This window comes from Rhinoraja longicauda, chromosome 2 (genome assembly GCF_053455715.1).
Source record: "Rhinoraja longicauda isolate Sanriku21f chromosome 2, sRhiLon1.1, whole genome shotgun sequence".
Lineage (NCBI taxonomy): Eukaryota > Metazoa > Chordata > Chondrichthyes > Rajiformes > Arhynchobatidae > Rhinoraja > Rhinoraja longicauda.
The window spans coordinates 90,000,876-90,021,160 of NC_135954.1; the positions used below are offsets into that span (position 1 = coordinate 90,000,876).

General features: G+C 39.6%; 2 protein-coding genes across 7 annotated transcripts in view; both read left to right on the forward strand.

The window, feature by feature from the left end:
- LOC144606894 (uncharacterized) overlaps nt 1–13,768 on the forward strand; it is a 65,011-nt gene extending 51,243 nt beyond the window's left edge. For 4 of the 6 annotated variants that reach the window (XM_078423383.1, XM_078423375.1, XM_078423366.1 and 1 more), the window contains one exon: nt 9,597–13,768. In XM_078423383.1, the coding sequence (XP_078279509.1) occupies nt 9,597–9,796 (200 nt within the window). In that variant the 3' untranslated portion in view covers nt 9,797–13,768. The remainder of the gene's footprint in view (nt 1–9,596) is intronic. The other 2 variants (XR_013549001.1, XM_078423403.1) reach the window with 2 other exon arrangements.
- Nucleotides 13,769–18,714: 4,946 nt separating this feature from the next.
- Nucleotides 18,715–20,285, forward strand: part of tex10 (testis expressed 10) — a 52,410-nt gene continuing 50,839 nt past the window's right edge. The window contains exon 1 of the mRNA XM_078423502.1: nt 18,715–18,841. The gene's annotated coding sequence lies outside the window, so the exon portion shown is untranslated. The remainder of the gene's footprint in view (nt 18,842–20,285) is intronic.

Here is a 20,285-nt window from a genome sequence, read left to right on the forward strand (position 1 = left end):
AAGATCAGACTTTGCTTAACTGATCTTTGAGACCTCAACAGTTGCTCAAGATATATATATATATATATGCGCAAGCATTGTCAAACCTTGGGAATCGTTCAAATGTGGTGATTGTTTTTGAATGCATAATATTTTACTCAAACCTGTGTCTTTTCTCTGTCATATCATTCTACTTTCCTAGATCAAGGACCCAGAAATGAATGCCACAATCTGCAAAAACCATCCGACATGAGTTGGCATAAAATCCTACAAGGTGCTGCTGAAGTTTAGCTGACTCTCTATGCCCCCTCAATTGCCTGCACAGCATTTGAAATACCTGGGGAATGGCTTCAGTCTGAAGAAGGGTCTCGACCCAAAACGTCACCCATTCCTTGTCTCCATAGATGCTGTCTGCCATAGAAAATAGAAACATAGAAAATGGGTGCAGGAGGAGGCCATTTGGCCCTTCGAACCAGCACCCGTGAGTTACTCCAGCTTTTTGTGTGTATGAATGGTTTCTATTAGTGGGCTTGAAGCTGTGTTCCCAGCTGCAAAATCTGGCCACTGCTTAAATTGGAATCCAGACATTTTTTATAGATCAAAAGCTCCGAGGCTAAATTACTCATCCCATAAAGGCAGCATTAGCTGTTGTAGAGACGTAATTGCCATCATTGAGATCGATATGAATGCAGCTGCCCAATATCCAGAAACCAATCCATCAATGGGCTTTTTTTTTTTTTTTTTTTTTAATTTTTATTTTCTTTGGAAGTAAGCACATTACATTTTAATGGTTCCTTTTTACAGGTGCCAAGAATTATTAAAACATTATTTGTACAACTTCCTTTTTTAAAAAGAAATGAGAAAGAAAGAAGTAGTGAAGAGTAAAGAATAAATTAGTGAGTATAGAGTGAAAGAAAAAAAAAAAAAAAAAAAAAAAAAAAAAAAAAAAAAAAGAAATGTGCGAAAGTAAAGCAGAAAGGAGATTCTTAATCAATTTTCAATCAAACCCAGAATTTTTAATTTTATGCTGATATTACACCGCATGATTCCACAAGGTCAATAAATGGAGACCAACTCGATAAGAATTGGTCTTTTTTTTCTATTAGGAGGAGTCTCATTTCTTCCAAATGTGCTGTTTCCAACATATTACCAATCCACATTTTAAGTGTTGGTGGAGTAGACTTTTTCCACAATTTAAGTATGAGTTTTTTCGCTATTATTAAACCATAATTCAAAAATGCGATTTGGGATATATTTAATTTATTTAATTTATTTACATCTCCAAAGATAATCATTTCCATGCTAGGTTCCATTTTTGTCTTAAATAAACTAGTAAATACATCAAATATATCACCCCAAAAACTTTGAAGTTTTATGCACGAAACGAAAGCGTGTGTAAGATTGGCATTTTGTGAAAGACATTTATCACAAATGGGTGAGATATTTGAATAAAATTTATTCAACCTAACTTTTGAGTAATATAGTCTGTGTAATATTTTAAATTGGATTAAATTATGTCTAGAGTTAATCGAACATTTATGTATGTATATCAAATACCTCTCCCATGTTTCTTTAGAAATTTTTATCAGTAATTCTTTTTCCCAGTCTTCTCTAATTGCCTCTGTGGAAGGCAATTCTCTATTAAGAATACTGTTATATAGATATGATATTAATTTTTGTGAGTCCGCCTTAATATTCATTGCTTCTTCCAGTGGGTCTATCGTTATATTCTGTGATCTTGGTATATATTTTTTTATAAAGTCACATATCTGTAAATATTTAAAGTATTGGTTATTATTGAGATTAAATTTTGATTTTAATTGTTGAAATGATAATAAATTTCCCGTTTCATACATGTCACCCAACTTTTTAATTCCCTGTCTTTCCCATTGTCTATATGTTTTATCCATAATAGCTGGTTTAAATACCGGGTTATTCACTATTGGTGTTAATGAAGATAAGTTTCTTAATTTTAAATTTAATTTTATTTGTTTCCAAATTCGAATTATATTGTGTATAATTGGATTCTTCTTATATAATATATTATTCAATTTTATCGGGGAGAAGAGGATCGCTCCTAAATCATAAGGCAGACAATCCTCTTTTTCCATTCTTATCCATTCCATCTGTTGAGAAGGACACTCCAACCAATAAATAATATTCTTAATATGCACTGCCCAATAATAATATAAAAAATTAGGCAGTGCAAGTCCCCCTACATCTTTAGGTTTACACAAATGATTTCTTTTAATTCTATGTGCTTTGTAGTCCCATATAAAATTAGTAATATTTGACTCTAGTTTTTTAAAAAAATATTTTGGTATATATATTGGTATGGATTGAAATAAATATAATATTTGTGGTAGCACTATCATTTTGATAGCATTTATTCTGCCAATTAATGATAGTGGGAGCGTTTTCCAAAATATAATCAAAGCGTTCAATTTATTTAACAGAGGACTAAAATTAGCGTTAAATAATGATTTATATCTTCTGGTAACTTGAATACCTAAATACTTAAATTTTTCCGTTGCAATTTTAAATGGAAATTTTAATAGATGATTCGCTTTCTGAGGATGTAATGACATAATTTCACTTTTATTCCAATTTATTCTATATCCAGAAAAGGAGCCAAATTCCTCTATTACATTTAATACGTTCGGGATACTCGTTTTTGAATTTGTAATATATAAAAGTATATCATCCGCGTATAATGAAATTTTATTATTAGAGTCCTTAGTATTGTATCCATGAATATTCGGATGAGTTCTTATCCTTTCCGCCAGTGGCTCTATCATAAGGGCAAATAGCAGGGGTGATAAAACACATCCCTGCCTATTGCCCCGTGATAATTGGAATTTTTGAGACAACGTATTATTAGTTAATATTCTTGCTGTTGGTTTATCGTATAATAATTTTACCCATCTAATAAAATTATCTCCTATATTAAATTTTTGGAGTACTATGTATAAATACTGCCACTCTACCTGATCAAATGCTTTTTCTGCGTCCAAAGATATAACTGCTAAGTCTTCCTTTTCCCCTTTATGTGAATACATTATATTATAAAGTCGTCTCAAATTATTAAATGATTGTCTTTTGGGTATAAACCCCGTTTGGTCCTGATTTATCAATTTATTAATATATTTGCTCAATCTTCTTGCTAAAATCTTTGCTAAAATTTTTTGGTCTGTATTTAACAGTGCTATAGCTCTATACGAGCCCGGATCTTCTAAATCTTTATCTTTTTTTGGTATAAGCATAATTGTGGATTCTGCTAAAGTTTCTGGTAATTTCTTATCGGTAAAAGCGTACCTGTATAATTTAAGTAATCGTGGGGCCATTAACTCCTGAAATCTTTTATAAAATTCATTATTAAAACCATCAGGCCCTGGAGTCTTCCCATTTTTCAATTCTTTTATTGTTTCTCTTATTTCTTCACTTGTAATCTGGGTTCCTAATTCCTCTTGTTCTAAGATATCCAATTTTGGCAAGTTACACTTATCTAAAAAATTTATAATTTTATTGTCTTCAATGTTAGTTTTAGATGTATATAAATTTTGATAAAATTGAGCAAACCTTTTGTTAATGTCCTTAGGTAAAGTTAATAGTTCCCCGTTCTCTGATTTGATTTTACTAATTGTTTTTTCCTTTTCTTGTTTCTTCAATTGTCGTGCTAGAAGTTTATGTGGTTTATCCCCAAATTCAAATTGTACTTGTTTTGTGATCTGAAATAATCTTATTACTCTTGCCGATAATATTCGATTAAGTTTAAATTTCAGTAATGTTATCTTATTATGTTTATCTATTGTTGGGTCTTTTGCGTTTCCTAATTCTAATAATTTAATTTCCTTTTCTAACGTCCCTTGTTCTGTCCTGTTTTTTTTATTTAGAAAACTTTGATACGAAATTATAACTCCACGAATGAAAGCCTTAAAAGATTCCCATAATAAAGATGGTGAAATCCCTGGTGTCTCATTTATTTCAAAAAAAAATTTCATTTGTTGTTTTAAATACTCATAACCTTGTGGGTCGTTAGCTATTTGTGTGTTAAATCTCCAAAAAAAATTTGTACCTGGCATTCCCTCAAGTTTTAAAGTAAAAGTCAGCGGGGAGTGATCAGAAATAATACTATTGTGGTATTTAGAATTAATCGTATATGGTATTAGTTTTGAGTCCACTAAAAAATAATCAATTCTTGAATAGGTTTTGTGTACTGATGAGTAAAACGAATATTCCCTTCCAGTTGGGTTAGCTATTCTCCATACATCTATTATATTAGTATTTTTTATATAAGTATTTAAGAATTCGCTAGACTTGGATTTAGCACTACCCTTCCTAAATTTTGTTGATTTGTCTAAATATGAATCTATAACACAGTTAAAATCCCCCCCTAATATTATATTTTGAAAATTATACTCATCTATTTGATCCATAATTTTCTTAAAAAATTGGGGATTATCAAAGTTTGGAGCGTAAATATTTATCAAAGTGAGTGGCGTGGAATAAATTTCTCCCGCCACTATCGTGTATCTTCCTTCTTTATCAGATATTGTATTCTTTAATATAAACGGTATACCTTTCCGAATAATAATAGCCGTACCTCTAGCTTTAGCAGTAAATGACGAATGATACATTTGGCCTATCCAATTTGCTCTAAATCTCATCTGTGTTTGTAGTTTCGTATGCGTTTCTTGCAGGAACGCTATATCCACCTTCAAAGATTTTAAATGGGCCATAATTTTGCCCCTTTTAATTGGATCATTCGCACCCCTAATATTCCAACTACAAAATGTGACTCCTCCATTCTCTTTATTGTCCTGCATTATAAATAAGTTTTAGTAATTTTATTTCCTGTGGTGTAATTAGGTACCTCAGCCTTTTGTGTATGTGGGTATCATCCCACACTTCTGACATTATTTTACCTCTCCTCCGTATATTGAACCTCCATAAGAAGAAGAAAAAGATGTGTTGAAAAATAGTGATGAAAACAAGAAAAATAATTAAATAAGCCACATAAAAGTAAATGCTACAACCAAAAAAAAAAAAAACACGTGATTTTAAGGTATCAAAAAGGTGATACCCTAAATACAAGAAGCCATCTATGATGGCTAAAAATTGATAGACCTCCGTAGATGGAATTATACATTGAGTTCAGCCACCTGAATACTATAGAATTTATAACTACAAGCCGTTTCCTCTGACTATATCTTAATCTTTCTTAATATATCTAAGGGACTCCTTAATCCTTAATATTTCAAGTGTTCTCATTTCTACCCCAATTTTAAACCTTCTGTGTTACTTGCTCGGTATCCCCGAGTCCTACAATTCAAAAACCTGAGAACACCTGCCCTGTCTCTGTCCAAATATACAGTATTCATCAATACCTTGATTACCAGCCTGTTTCAAGGGTTACGTTTCTTATCTTAAATACAACCATCTTCCAGCCCAAACCTCTGGAACGTTTCCAGATCATTAGCGCCTCTTTCTTCCCACAAGTTTATGGTGTTCTAATATTCTTATACCCCTTTTCATTAATTATAATGTGTTAGCGTACAACCTAAATTATATTTCAATTCTTTTCAACCAACTTAACCTTATATATCTATTAATAATAATCATCTCTATATACCCCTTATCCCCTAAATCCATTGGGTTAATAACTTGGTTCCTCTTATTAGTGTAACATTACTATATTAGCGTAACCCTTGATTAGTGATCTTAAGTTTATATAATTAATTAATTCTTTACATTACATATATACTGTATTACAAACCATTTTTTAAGTCCATAATGTCCTTTGATTTTCTTTCCAATCTGATCGTATTGTTTCAAAATGTTTTTTCAGTTATTTCTCTTCTCCTTATCTGTTCAAGGTTGAAACCAGGGCCTGTCCATTGCATACACATTCCTGACAGATAAGCCTGTCTGGTTAATGTCTAGAGCAGTTCCATCGTCTTAATTACCGCACGGATTCCCAATAGACATTTATTCATCCGCTTTTACTTCTATTTTTTCTATTTTCTTTACAATTTCTTGTGCGTAATTAAATGCCAAATCCGGGTCCGTGAAGGCGCGTTGAATAGAGTTATAATAAATTTTCATTTTCGCGGGAAACACAACTCCATATCTCACCTCCGATTTACCTTGCAGAATGCTGCTTGCTCTTCTAAAATTATTTCTTTTTTCCAGTATTTCGCGTGGGTAGTCTCTGTAGAATCTGACAATTTCTCCATCAATTGTAAGCCTCTCCCCATGTGGTATCATCTTCATAAGTTTATCCAAACTTGAAATGTCCAAAAATTTCACAATAATCTGTCTTGGGGGAGCATTTAATTCTCTTCTGAAGCGACCTACCCGATGTGCGACATCAATCCTCGGATTTTCCTTCAACTTAAAGACATCTTTGAGTATTTTAGTAACGAGCTCAGTCATTAAAATTCCTAGCTCTTGCCCTTCCTTTACTCCTACAATCCTCAAGTTCTGTCTCCTTGATCTAGCTTCGAAGTGTTGAATTTTGTCTGTCAATTTATTCAATTGTTCGCGATTAACCCCTTGTTCTTCTTTCAGTGTCGATATTTCCCGAGACATCTCACGTATTTCCACCTTCATATCTTCTGTCGACTTATCAACTCCTTCCTTCAATTCATCACATTTCTTCTTATAATCATTATCCATTCTCACAAATTCCTGAGTTGTCCTCAGATCCAGATCCGACAGCTGTCGCTCCAAAAATTCAAACTGTTCCTTTGATTCAGCACGTGCAGCCTCTGTTTTCTTGGAGAGGTTAACCTCCATTTTAGATAATTTACTCTCCAGTATCTTGTTCATATTAGTAAGCATTTTGGAGAATTCCTTAGTAAGATCTACGGTAAGATCTTTAGTAAGATTAGCTCTTACCGTTTCTTCCCACTGCTTCATCTCTTTCTCCTTTTCTGTCCTTTTCGTCCCTCCTCCCGTAGCCATTTCAAATACTGCTAGTTGAGAATCAGACTCTTCATCTGAACTTTCAGTTGCTGTTTGGAGGGCTGCCAAATCTTCTTCCAGCCGGAGTCTGATAGTGGATTTCTTAGGTCCCCTTTGATGTTTTAACTTTTTCATCTAAAAGATCCTTTTAAAGCTCAAATTTCTCGACATTATTTGCTGATATTACTCCCACGACACCAACCTGCCGCCGGTGGATGTTTTTAAATCGGTCCCGACTTTAGAAACAGCTTTTTACACGATTTTTAGCAGGAGCTGAGTTCAATGCTGCACCTTCACCACTGCATGGTGCCACCGGAAGTCCCATCAATGGGCTTTTAAGATAGAAAATACCAGAATACTTTATTCTATGTCAAAGAAAACTATCTTTTTCTATAATATTGAACCTCTGTTCAATATCAGATTTGTTTAGCTTTATTGAACAGATATTCTCAACCTTGCATCAGTGTTTATAATATTCTGTAATGTTGAGGAACTGACAAAATTGGAAATTCAAGTTTTGTGATTTTCTTCAATTGCCATTCAAATTGATGGATCAGACTACCTGAAGTAATTGGAATCCCATTCCTTCTGACTCAGATTGTGTGGCTGCACCATTTGAATTTTTAAAAAATTGCAGGTTTCAATTTGAGTTGCATGAAGATTTCCAAAAGATTATAAGTATAAAAGTCCTTTACAAAAGAAAATGCTGATTGGAAAAAGTTCCTGTGCTTTTCTCCATTTGCTGAGGCATGACTGTCAAAGTCCTCCATCTCTTGAAAGAGGACAAGTTTGACCAATTCCTCTCAGTCTTGAGATTTATGCACAAGGTTGAACTTTAACATCTATCTGAGGAACATCAGCAAATGCCATTTGCTTCATGCTGTCAGCAACATTCATCATCTTGTCCATGTACAATTTCTTTGAGAAAAGTAATTGGGATTCGGTTACCTGGTAGCATTAAGCTAGTGGAACACTTCCACTATTTTCCAAAATGGTTCACCTGTTCATGTCGCCAATTTGTTTTAAGTGGGAAATTAATGTTGTCTGGAAATGGAATCGATTTGTACACTTCGATTTGCCCTTGCAAATTGTGCACAAAAGCAATTATTATCTCTGGTAGTCGTACCAGTAATCATTTCAGGATGAGATTGCACCCAATGGAACACCAGCCAGAGCATTTCTGTGTGCAATTTTCCTTATGGGTGGCATTTATGTTGTAGAAACCATGCACATAATGATGTTGGGCAATGGAATTATCCTAACACAACCAGAGATCAGTGCTGAATTACTAACTACCTCTTTGGTGACCCTTGCACTATCCTTGATCGAACCTTGCTGGTTTTACATTGCACTAAACGTTATTCCCTTATCATGTATCTACACACTGTAAAGGGCTCAATTGTAATCATGTATTGCCTTTCTGCTGACTGGATAGCACACAACAAAAGTTTTTCACTGTACCTCTTTACATGTGACAATAAACTAACGTCACAGGAATTGGATCTCCCAGATCTGCATGTGGATATAAGACACTTTAAGTGGAACCACATTCTCATGGTAACGTTCTCAAGCTACCCAATTAATAAACGTGTCCTCAAAGAGTTTTAAATGGCAGAGAACTAGTGAAGACAGCTAACTTGATTCTTAAGATGTTTGTTTGAAAAAATATTTTTTTCCCATTGCTTTGATCAGAACAGATAATTTTTGTAATGATGATTACAAATTTATCATTTGGTGTAAAAGGGTGGCGCCAGCAATGGCTGCCTCGCCAACAGTCTGTCTGTCCTTTCCTTCTTTATGTTTTAATTGTATGTGTTAAATGTATGTTTTCAGTGTTCTTTAGCTTGTTTTATGTGGGTGGGGGGTTGGGGGCAACTTTTTCTAATCTCTTACCTCGACGGAGATGGGATTTTTTTTTTCCGTATCGTATCTCCGTGTGCACTGTGGCCTAACTTCGAGGAGTTGGCGGCCTTTGCTGGAGACGGAGTTTTGAAAGCTCCATCGCGGTTGCCTGCGGACATACCATCGTAGCGCTCACGATCCCTTTGCCAGGGATCGACCTCAGAGCTCCAACTGTGGGTGCTTGTGGTCTTAACATCTCGGAGGCCGCGATCTCGGGTCAGAGACCTACTTCGGAAACTCCAAGGCGCGGGAGTTTTGCCCGCCCCGATGCGGGAGTTTTGATCGCCCCAACACGGGCTTCAACCGCAGGCTGCGGGAGCTTTGATCACCCCGACGGATGGTTCGACTGCCCCGACCGTGGGAGAATAAAGAGGAAGCAGATTGGATTTTTTGCCTTCCATCACAGTGAGGAATGTGGAGGAATCTGGTGTGGTGGAAGTTTATGTTAACTTTTATGTAGTTGTGTGTCTTGTTGCTTTTGTTTCGTGCGGCTATATGGTAATTCGCATATCACTGTACCTTAATTGGTACATGTGACAATAAAAGACCTTTGAAATCTTAATATATTTGTCTGGGCTCAAATTCAACTGTACACATTGTCTAGGGAGGTGAAAATGCAACTTGTAGCAATTGATACTGTCTTACATTGCTTCATTAATGAAAGGAGGTGTTGGAAATTTTTCAGACTTAGAATCAAAGTCCATTTATTTTATTATAACCAAACCAGCACATGTTGTTTTATTTTTCAGGTGTTTACGATTGGAAACAGGATTCTTTGCCACCAACCCTGAGACAGTCACATGATCCCACTTCGTACCAGTCTTCTACCACTCCTGGCAAAGATTCGGCTTTGTATTCTTCAAACAAGCGCTATTCAACAGATTATAAATCCAATACTCGGGATGTAAACTGGGGACCAAATGCAAGCAATGCCTTTTATAGTCGTTAAGTTCATGGCAAGGGTAATATAAAGGGAATAATGGAAGGATGTGAATATCAATTTGAATTTTGCAGTGTTGCACTACACTGCTACTAATGAGAGTCAAGTACATATTTTCCTTTGATTTATCTGTTTTAATTTTTAACATCTGCATACTTTTTGGATTTACCTTAAATTCTCAGCATCTTCAACCTAAATAAGTTGTGATCCAGAGATTATGTAACGGTCTTCGTTCTGTTTAATTACATACAATCGAGCTGAAGTGAAATTAAACAATATATTTTCTCATTTCCCCTCTCCCTGCTGCCCCCAACTCCTGACCAAAACCCCCAAACACAAATATACTTGATGAAACCCACATGATCCATCAACAGATAAGCCATAGTAGTGACTGAAGCTAATAATTTCTCCCCTTTTGATTTTCTATATTCATTCTGATGCCCCTTTTTTTTCAGTTTAGTCTCAGGAGAACAAATCTAAAGGCATCAATATTCCTTCAATCTACCTGGCATGTGGACATTTAAATCCTGGTGTGCATTCCATTTTCCCTCAAATGGTATCAATAAATATATTTGTATTAGGTATTATTGGTGACATCCAAAGCAGGACTCTTGGCTGCCTTTCTCTTTCTCTTCTCCCTTCTCCAACTCCTATCTTCCTTAACCAGTGCCATACAGATCACTGCTGTGTGAGCGAAAATCAACTAACTTTGTTTTTACTGGACCGGCAAATCCTTATGGTATTATCACGAGTGTAGGGTATTGAGAGTTGCACATATCTGCATTTTGAAGTCCAACTTGAGACTGCACATTACAATTAACAATTGGGTGAAAGCCAAAGGAATGATCAATTATAATGCAATCAAACAATTAGACATTTTCTAAACAAATCAACCATAAATAGGTTAAGTAGCTTCATGTACTGTTTTCAACATTTTTTTCAACAATCTTATTTATTCCAATATATCCAAAATTCACCCCTCTTCCAGTTTAAATTGAAGACACACCTATGTCATTCCTTCAGACATACTTGCTCTGGCTCACAAGATGCTAATTTGATGTAACGTTCAGAAAAGAGAGCAGAAACCAGTGATATATTGACTTGAATTATCTTGATATTGAGAGAAAGGTTCCCTGTATGCAAATTTGTGAAAAGCCTGGAAAACCAGCAAGAATGTATAATTAAACAAGAATGTTAAGTTCTCCCAAGGCTCTGTTGGTCATGATAATCTTATACAGTTGCACATTAAAGCTTACTGTTGATGCATACAATTAAACATGTATGATTTGATGGCTGTAAAAGGTTTATACAATTATAGATGGTTTCAGGATAATAATGGAAACATTCAAATGTAATGCTTATAAAGCAGTTCAAATAGCCATCTATTCATATTACTTGCTTGTTTCTACACCTGAATATTTTACATTATGCTTTGACATGGTATGTTTTCTTTCTCTTGAACGATGTGGAAGTGCCGGTTGTTTACCTGAATGTGGGAGATGAGACTATTTTGGAAAACAGTCATTTAAAAACATGATTGTTTAATATCTGTTTTAAAAAAAAGCTATTGCTTGAGAGCGATTTGTATTTCTGTGATGTACAAATCTGGGTTGCAGAAGCCATATTCTGCTGGGCATAAACACAATGGTGCACTGTTTATTTTGTTAATGTTGCTTTAATTAGCCTGAATACATTGATTAACAAAATTAATTTCAAAAATATGGGGACATATGTACCCAAATGTAGGAATCCTAATGCTTATAGTTATTTTTGTGTAAATGTTACCTGATTGTTTGATATTGGATTTTCCTTGTAACTTTTAAATGGAACAAGTTTTTTGTCAGTTATATCTGTGTATATTAATTCTGCAGGACATATCTCATATCAGAAAAGATAAATAGGGATGTATGCATGATCATAAATCATTCTACAGTTGGACTTCTACAGTTGGACGCAGGTATTGCGAATTATTTTCAGAGTTATAACTTGTTTCACTCTCAATCAATTTGTGTAGATATGCATATGTTTGTAAATGCATATTTCAAGGTTTTATAATATGGAATAACCATTGTTAAACTTCAGAGATACAGCGTAGAAATAGGCCCTTCGGCCCGAGTCCGAGCCGACCAGCGATCACCCCATCTACTAATACTATCCTACACACTAGAGACAATTTACAATTTTTACTGAAGCCAATTAACCTACAAACCTGTACGTCTTTGGAATGTGGGAGGAAACCCTTGTGGTCACTGGGAACACGTACAAACTCCATACAGGCAGCACCCATAGTCAGGATCGAAACTGGGTCACTTGCTCCGTAAGGCAGCAACTCTACTGCTGTGTCACTGTGCCGCCTTTATTTTTCCGTGCAAAATATCTTAAATAAGATAGTTTCCAATATTGAAATGAGATGTTATTTTAAACCAAATCAGGACTTCTCAATCCTGCAATTAAGTGCAAGGACAATGTTTATTCTTTTCAAAGCTTTTCAATGCTTTTCAAAGAGGTATTCAAAATGTATTGCTAAATTGACTTAAAAAATTAAGGGGCTCCTTTTAATGACCAGTTTTCCCACCAGAATAAAACTTCCAGTTGACAAGACAAGTAAAAACTTCCAGTTTTATTCATTTACCGGTCGGTATTGACTTACTGAAATTAAGGAACCTGTATGCAACACCCATGATAGGGAGAGGGAATATTGGCTGGGCCTCTTAGCCTGGGTTGCGATTCAACAAATCCTTTTGTAAATTCTTGCTTGTCAATATTGAGTTGCAATAGGATTAATCTCAACTAGAGTATCTTCCTACAGCTAACCCATTTTTAAAAAAAGATCCTGATAAACCTACCTGCCAAATGTTTACACTCTTTGGTCACTGGAACCCATACAAAGTGACAAGGACAGGTGAAAATTGGTAAGAAGTTACAATCTGGATGGAGTTTTCACCTCCTGGACTATTGTTTGAAAATGCAAACAAGAAAAGGAAGAATAACGGAATTTAATTGCCGTCAACAGCTTGTGTTTGTAAATGTAGGGAATTAATTTTTCCTTGTTCCGCTGTAGTTTTATTTTAGTATACTTTATCACAGAGAAGGGCCATAAATGCAGGTACCTCAGATAACGTGAAAAGTCCCAATTAGATTCTTTCATCCGAACTAGAGTCTGGGAAACCCACTGAGTTAAGAAAAGTAATCTGAACCCATAAGTTTTTGTACATTAAAATGGAGATTAAATTACAATACTTTAATAAATATAAGATGTCTCATGATCATATGTGCCATCTAAATTGGTAAAATATACAAACTTGCATTAAAGGCTCAAAATGTATGGATTTGTGTTTCTGACAAGGATATTTTTACAGAATTTGGAATATCTTCTTGTTTATTTTGGATTATTTTACTGCAAAGCATCAGTTTTGTGCATCTCAGACTATACCTGTTAGTCACCAGATTTAATGGCTTTCCCATCCTGAATTCAGCAAGCAGCTGTTTGCTCTTACTGAATAAATCTGTTAAATGATGTGTATAAAATATCCCTGATTATCTTTTGGGCTAAGGTTGGTGGTAATTTCCACAATCGAAATGTCACTGAAACATTTTTTTTCAACTCTGTACTTTACAGGTCCTCCCCAGGTTGTGACAGAGAGCTGTTTATAACCCGAACAGTTCGCAAGTCAGAATCGTAGCCATGAACCAAGTTCCCACAAGGCAAAAGATGCCTGTATCCCCACAGCTCGTATGTACAGGCTGCCCATAAATTGGGCATTCGTAACCCAGGGAGGACCTGTACATGACTGAACAGATGCAATGTAAAGTATAAAGGATATAGTTTTGATGGTGAAAATTAATTGAAAGCATAGTAGATGTTAAGCAACAATTTGATGTTTAAAATGTTAACCCGCTCTGAAAATGATCTCAATTCTGTTTTTTTTTAATAGTTCAGACTTGTTTTATCACTGCTACTTAATTTTTGTGATGTATAAGAACCAAAATAAATAAATTCAACATTGTTCAAAGATATTCTCTTTTCATTCATGACTTAAGAATAAAAAAAATACAACGGGTGAATTTGTGGCTGAGGAGTTGGTGCAGGGGCAAGGATACAGATTTTTTAATCACTGTCACCTCTGCCCCAGAAGAGATCCCCAGTTAAAAAATGGATGGGTGTACCTGAACTGGAGGGGAACCAATATCTTGGTGGACAGGTTTTCTAGTACTACTTGCAAGGGTTTAAACTAGATTGGCAGTGGGAAGGGATTCATTGAAGTAGTGAAGCAGGTAGAAGGATGAAAGTTGGTACAGAAAGCGATGAAAGCAATTTAATAGACAGGGTTGGCAGAAACATTGCAAGGAGAGAGGTAGGACTGTTGAATTAAGTTGCATTTATTTAAATGCGAGAGAACTGGTGCGTAAGGCTGATGAACTTGGGGCATAGATAGATGTGAGCGACTAGGATATTATACTGTTACCGAAACCTGTCATAAGGGAGGGACAGGACTGGCAGTTTAACGTTCAAGGCTATAGGTGTGACAGACAAGAAAAAAAATTATTAAAGAGAATGTCACAGCAGTGGTTCAGATTGCATCACAGATGGTTTGTCTAGTGAGGCTAGTGAGGCTATATGGGAGAAACTGAGAAATATAAAGGGGATGTAGGAAAATAACTGCAGATGCTGGTACAAATCGAAGGTATCACAAAATGCTGGAGTAACTCAGCAGGTCAGGCAGCATCTCAGGAGAGAAGGAATGGGTGACGTTTCGGGTCGAGACCCTTCTTCATTTTTCATAATATAAAGGGGATGATCACCTAGTTGGAAGTGTATTACAATCTGCAAATAGTCAACGAGAATTAGAAGAACAAATATGCCAGAAGATTACAGGCAGCTGCAAGACTAATAGGGTTGTTGTAGTAGGGTTTTAACTTTCCCAATATAGACTGGGACCGTTATAGTGCCAAAGACTTAAACAAGGTGAAATATGTCTCGTGCTCAGGAAAGTTTTTTTAGGCAATGTGTAGCAGGCCCAACAAGAGAGGGCAAAGCTCGAAGGTTAAGTGATTGAGTATCTATGGGTGAGCCTTCTGGGACCATTAGCTTCAGATGGTTATGGGGAAGGACAGGGCAGGCCCACAAGTTAAAGTTCTGAATTGAAGCAAGGCCAACTTTGATAGTATAAGATAGGAACTTGCCAAAGTTGATGGGAGTAGTAGGTTTGCAGGAAAAGGGACATCTGGAATTTGGGGGTTTTAAAAGAGTGATGGTGAGAGTTCAAGGCATACATGTTCCTATTAGCAGACCTCTCAACCTTTCTGAATTTGGCGGAAAGTTTCTGCTTTCTTATTTTATTTCCGCCATTTCGATTTTGACTCACATTTTTTGGCAAAACACATGCTTCGCCGCTCGCCGCATAGCGTGAGGCCCGTTAATGTTGAGAAGGAATGGGATGAATGAATGGGGGGTGGGTGTTGGGGAGGAGGGGAGTAGGAGTCAGGGGGAAGGGGGGGAGTAGGAGTCAGGGGGAAGGGGAGTGGGAGTGGCGGAGGAAGGGAGGGGGAGTGGGGATGGAGAGGGAAGTGGGGGTGGGGAGGGGAGGGGAGGGGAGGGGAGAATTTCCTACATCAACGGCCAATGTACCTTAAGCCTTCTTTACCACCCTATCTACCTGTGGTGCAACTTTCAGAGAACTCTGTACCTGCACTAGATCTCTACATTTCCCAGGGCCCTGCCATTCACTGTGAAGATCATGTACATGGCACGATTAGTAAATTTGCGGATGACACTAAAGTGAGTGGTATGGTAGATAATGAAGATGGTTGTCAAAAATTGCAGCATGATCTTGATCAGTTGGGCAGGTGGGTTGAGGAATGGTTAATGGAATTTAATACAGAGAAATGAGAGGTGTTGCATTTTGGGAAGTCAAAGATGGGCATAACCGACAGAGTGAATGGGGGCTCTTGGAGGTTTGCAGAGCAGAGGGATCTAGGAGTGTAGGTACATAGTTCCTTGAAAGTGGTGTCACTAATAGATAGTGTGGTCAAAATGGCTTTTGGCCCATTGGCCTTCATCCGTCAGAGTATGAAGTAGAGAAGTCATGCTGCATTTATAGAAAACATTGGTGAGGCTACATTTAAAGTATTGTGTTCAGTTTTGGTCAACATGTTATAGAAAGATGTCAAGCTGGAAAGGTGGAGAGAAGATTTTGACGATGTTGCCATCACTCGAGGGCCTGAGAGTTTGGGCGGGTTAGGGCTTTATTCCTTGGAGCGCAGGAGGATGAGGGATGATCCTGTAGAGGAATCATGAGAGGAATAGATCAGGTAAACGCACAGAGTACGCATTGAGAACCAAAGGACAGAGGTTTAAGGTGGGGGGGGAAGATTTAATGGGAATTCATTTTATTTATAAGGGTAACTTTTTTTACACATAGGGTGGTGGGTGTATGGAACGATCTGTCGGAAGAGGTAGAGGCAGGTACTATTGCAACATTTAAGAAACATTTAGACAACAGGAACATGGATAGGACAGGTTTCAAGGGTTATGGGCCAAATGCAGGCAGATGGGAGTAGTGTAGGTGGGGCATGTTGCTCCGTGTGGGCAAGTTGAGCCAAAGTGCCTGTTTCCATGCTGTATGGCTCTATGAAGTCTTGAGAATTTAGGACAGTTAATGGAGATGTCTTGAGGACAGTTGTATTACGGTCGAGGAAGTACTGAACGTCCTACAGCTTATGAAGATAGATAACTCTCCCAGGCCTGATCAAACATATCGGAGGAAACTGGAGAAGATATTGCAGGTGCGCTGGCTGAGGTATACGAGTCATCATTAGACACGGGTGAGGTGCTGGATGGCTGGAGTGTGGGCTAATGTATCTCCTTGTAAAAAAAACTGCAAGGAAAAGCCTACGAGTTGTGAGACCAACGTCTGTGGTTGGCAAGTTAATGGAGAGGATTCTGAAGGATACGATATATGCGCATTTGGATATCCAATAGCTGATTAGGTATAGTCAGCATGGTTTTGTATGTGGGAGATAGATTCTTATGAATTTGATTGCTTTTTAAAGTAATCAAAAAAACCTGCCCAACCGATCAAGATCCTGCTGCAATTTTTGACAACCATCTTCATCATCTACCATACCGCCCACTTTAGTGTCATCCGCAAATTTACTAATCATGTCATGTACATGATCTTCACAGTGAATGGCAGGGCCCTGGGAAATGTAGAGTGTAGAGATCTAGTGCAGGTACAGAGTTCTCTGAAAGTTGCACCACAGGTAGATAGGGTGGTAAAGAAGGCTTTAGGTACATTGGCCTTTGATGTAGGAAATTCTGAAAATTCTAAGAAAGATGAGTAGTTTGGAATTTGTTTAACCCAACAGCTTACATACTGGGGAAGTATGATGCGAAAAGAGGCCAACATCCTGAAGGGAACTTAAAGATGTTAGGTGAGGCAATAAAAATATTTGTCATTGTATTTAGATGCCACAGCCATAAATTGAAATATACATCGGAGGCTATAAACTAAGCTGAGGGTAATAAAACTGATTATTTAGGGTCCTTTATTGCACATATTTGTTTGACTTTATGATTTTTTAAATGTGATTTTCTAAATGACCGAAAACAGAATGCTAAAGATAACTGGGTAAAAAAAAACAAAGATGAAGGGCTACAGAGACATTGGTAGATTATTTCAAAAATGTAAAATCCACATGTAACCATAATGTTGTGAGAATATAAAAATACAGTGGGTGATATGAATCTTTGAAATACTTTGGGTTTTCTCTGTAACCATCCTTGCGGCATGAATAACACAAAATATTTCACATAGTTTGCAGCATTTTATAATGTCTCAGCATGTAAAATGGGTGGAATTAGGACGTGATCTTCAAAATAAACATCCATCTTTTTATACACAGTATATATATTTGGTGTGCATCGTCATTACTTGCAATGCCGGTTTATCCTGGGCAATTCCTTTGAACAAACATGCCACTAGTGGTCTGAAGAAAGGTCTCCACCCGAAGCGTTACCTTTTCCTTTTCTCCAGAGATGTGACCAGCTGAATTACTCCAGCCTTGTGTAACCCAGCATCTGGAGTTCCTTCCTACACATGTAGTCGGGAGTTAGATGTGGCCCTTGTGACTAAAGGGATCAGGGGGTATGGAGAGAAGGCAGGTACAGGTTACTGAGCTGGATGATCAGCCATGATCATATTGAATGGCGGTGCAGGCTCGAAGGGCTGAATGGCCTACTCCTGCACCTATTTTCTATGTTTCTATGTTATGTTTCTATGCTGCTAGTGGGCAAAGATAATCTTTGCTCATCAGTCTGAAGAAGGGTAGTGTAAGAAAATAACTGCAGATGCTGGTACAAATCGAAGGTATTTATTCACAAAATGTTGGAGTAACTCAGCTGGTCAGGCAGCATCTCTGGAGAGAAGGAATGGGTGACGCTTCGAAACGTCGCCCATTCCTTCTCTCCTGAGCTGCTGCCTGACCTGCTGAGTTACTCCAGCATTAAGTGATACCTAATCTTTGCTCCTAGTGCCACCAGCAGTGGGTGAAACGCTCTGGAAGACTACATTTCCCAGGAAACCCGCTTGGAAGGACCCAGGTTTTTAAGATTTAAAAAATAAAGTGCTGGGATCAGGTTGATTGGCCGCGGTTTTATCAGCACAAGCCAATGGACGGGAATTTTTTTGGTTTTTTTTCCTAATAATTTTTTTTTTTAAAGGGTTGAATTGGGTGCACAGCCCAGCCCAGCCAGGAGGGAGGCGGGCAGCTACAGTACATGTGGGGAGAGGAAGGCTGGCGGGCAGAGGGCAGCTACAGTGCATGTGGGGAGAGGGAGGCTGGCGGGCAGAGGGCAGCTACAGTGCATGTGGGGAGAGGGAGGCTGGCGGGCAGAGGGCAGCTACAGTGCATGTGGGGAGAGGGAGGCTGGCGGGCAGAGGGCAGCTACAGTGCATGTGGGGAGAGGGAGGCTGGCGTGGTGCTGGCGGGCGGCTGGAGGAAGAGGAGGAGACAGCGACAGACACGGCGTTGCTGCTGCTGCTGCTGCCTCTGGTAAGAGGGGGAACGGGGCCGGCCCGACTGTGCGGGGAGGAGGGGGAAACCCAGGCTTTGGCTGAGTGAGGAGGCCCCGGCCGAGGGGGAGGGGAGGGGAGGGGAGGGGAGACGGACGCGTCCAAAGGGACAAGAGGAGGGACGGGGTCGAGTGGGCCCGGAGTTGGAGTGCGGGTCTCTCGCAAAGAAGCGAGGAGGTGGTTCGAGACTTTTGAGGGGGGGGGGGGGGGGGAGGAATGGATGGAGGGGTCTATCCTGGGGAGCTGGCGCCTTGTGAGAGAAGGAGGCACCATGTGAGAGATGGAGGCGCCATGTGAGAGAAGGAGGCGGGCGTAACTGTGATCGCAAGGCCCCAGTGGAGGGAGGGAGGGAGAGGAGGTGTTGGGGGAGGGGGGAGTAACTGTGAGTGTGCAAGGCCCCAGTGGAGGGAGGGAGGTAGTGGAGGGGGAGGAGGTTGGGTCTGGGGAAGGGAGGGATGGAGAGGAGGTGGTGTTGGGTCTGGGGGAGGGGGGAGGGAGAGGAGGTGGTGTTGGGTCTGCGGGGGGAGGAGGGAGAGGAGGTGGTTTTGGGTCTGGGGAGGGGGGGGAGAGGAGGTGGTGTTGGGTCTGGGGGGGGGGAGGGAGAGGAGGTGGTGTTGGGTCTGGGGGAGGGGGGAGGGAGAGGAGGTGGTTTTGGGTCTGGGGGAGGGGGGGAGAGGAGGTGGTGTTGGGTCTGGGGGGGGGAGGGAGAGGAGGTGGTGTTGGGTCGGGGGGGGAGGGAGAGGAGGTGGTGTTGGGTCTGGGGGGGGGAGGGAGAGGAGGTGGTGTTGGGTCGGGGGGGGGGGGGGAGGGAGAGGAGGTGGTGTTGGGTCTGGGGGGGAGGGAGAGGAGGTGGTGTTGGGTCTGGGGGGGAGGGAGAGGAGATGGTGTTGGGTCTGGGGGAGGGGGGAGGGAGAGGAGGTGGTGTTGGGTCTGGGGAGGAGGGAGAGGAGATGGTGTTGGGTCTGGGGGGAGGGAGAGGAGGTGGTGTTGGGTCTGGGGGGGGAGGGAGAGGAGATGGTGTTGGGTCTGGGGGGAGGGAGAGGAGGTGGTGTTGGGTCTGGGGGGGCAGGGAGAGAAGGTGGTGTTGGGTCTGGGGGAGGGGGGAGGGAGAGGAGGTGGTGTTGGGTCTGGGGGGGAGGGAGAGGAGGTGGTGTTGGGTCAGGGAGGGAGGGGAGATGGTGTTGGGTCTGGGGGAGGGAGAGGAGATGGTGTTTGGTCTGGGGGGAGGGAGAGGAGGTGGTGTTGGGTCTGGGGGGGAGGGAGAGGAGGTGGTGTTGGGTCTGGGGGGGAGGGAGAGGAGGTGGTGTTGGGTCTGGGGGAGGGAGGGAGGGAGAGGAGATGGTGTTGGGTCTGGGGGGGAGGGAGAGGAGGTGGTGTTGGGTCTGGGGGGAGGGAGAGGAGGTGGTGTTGTGTCTGGGGGGGAG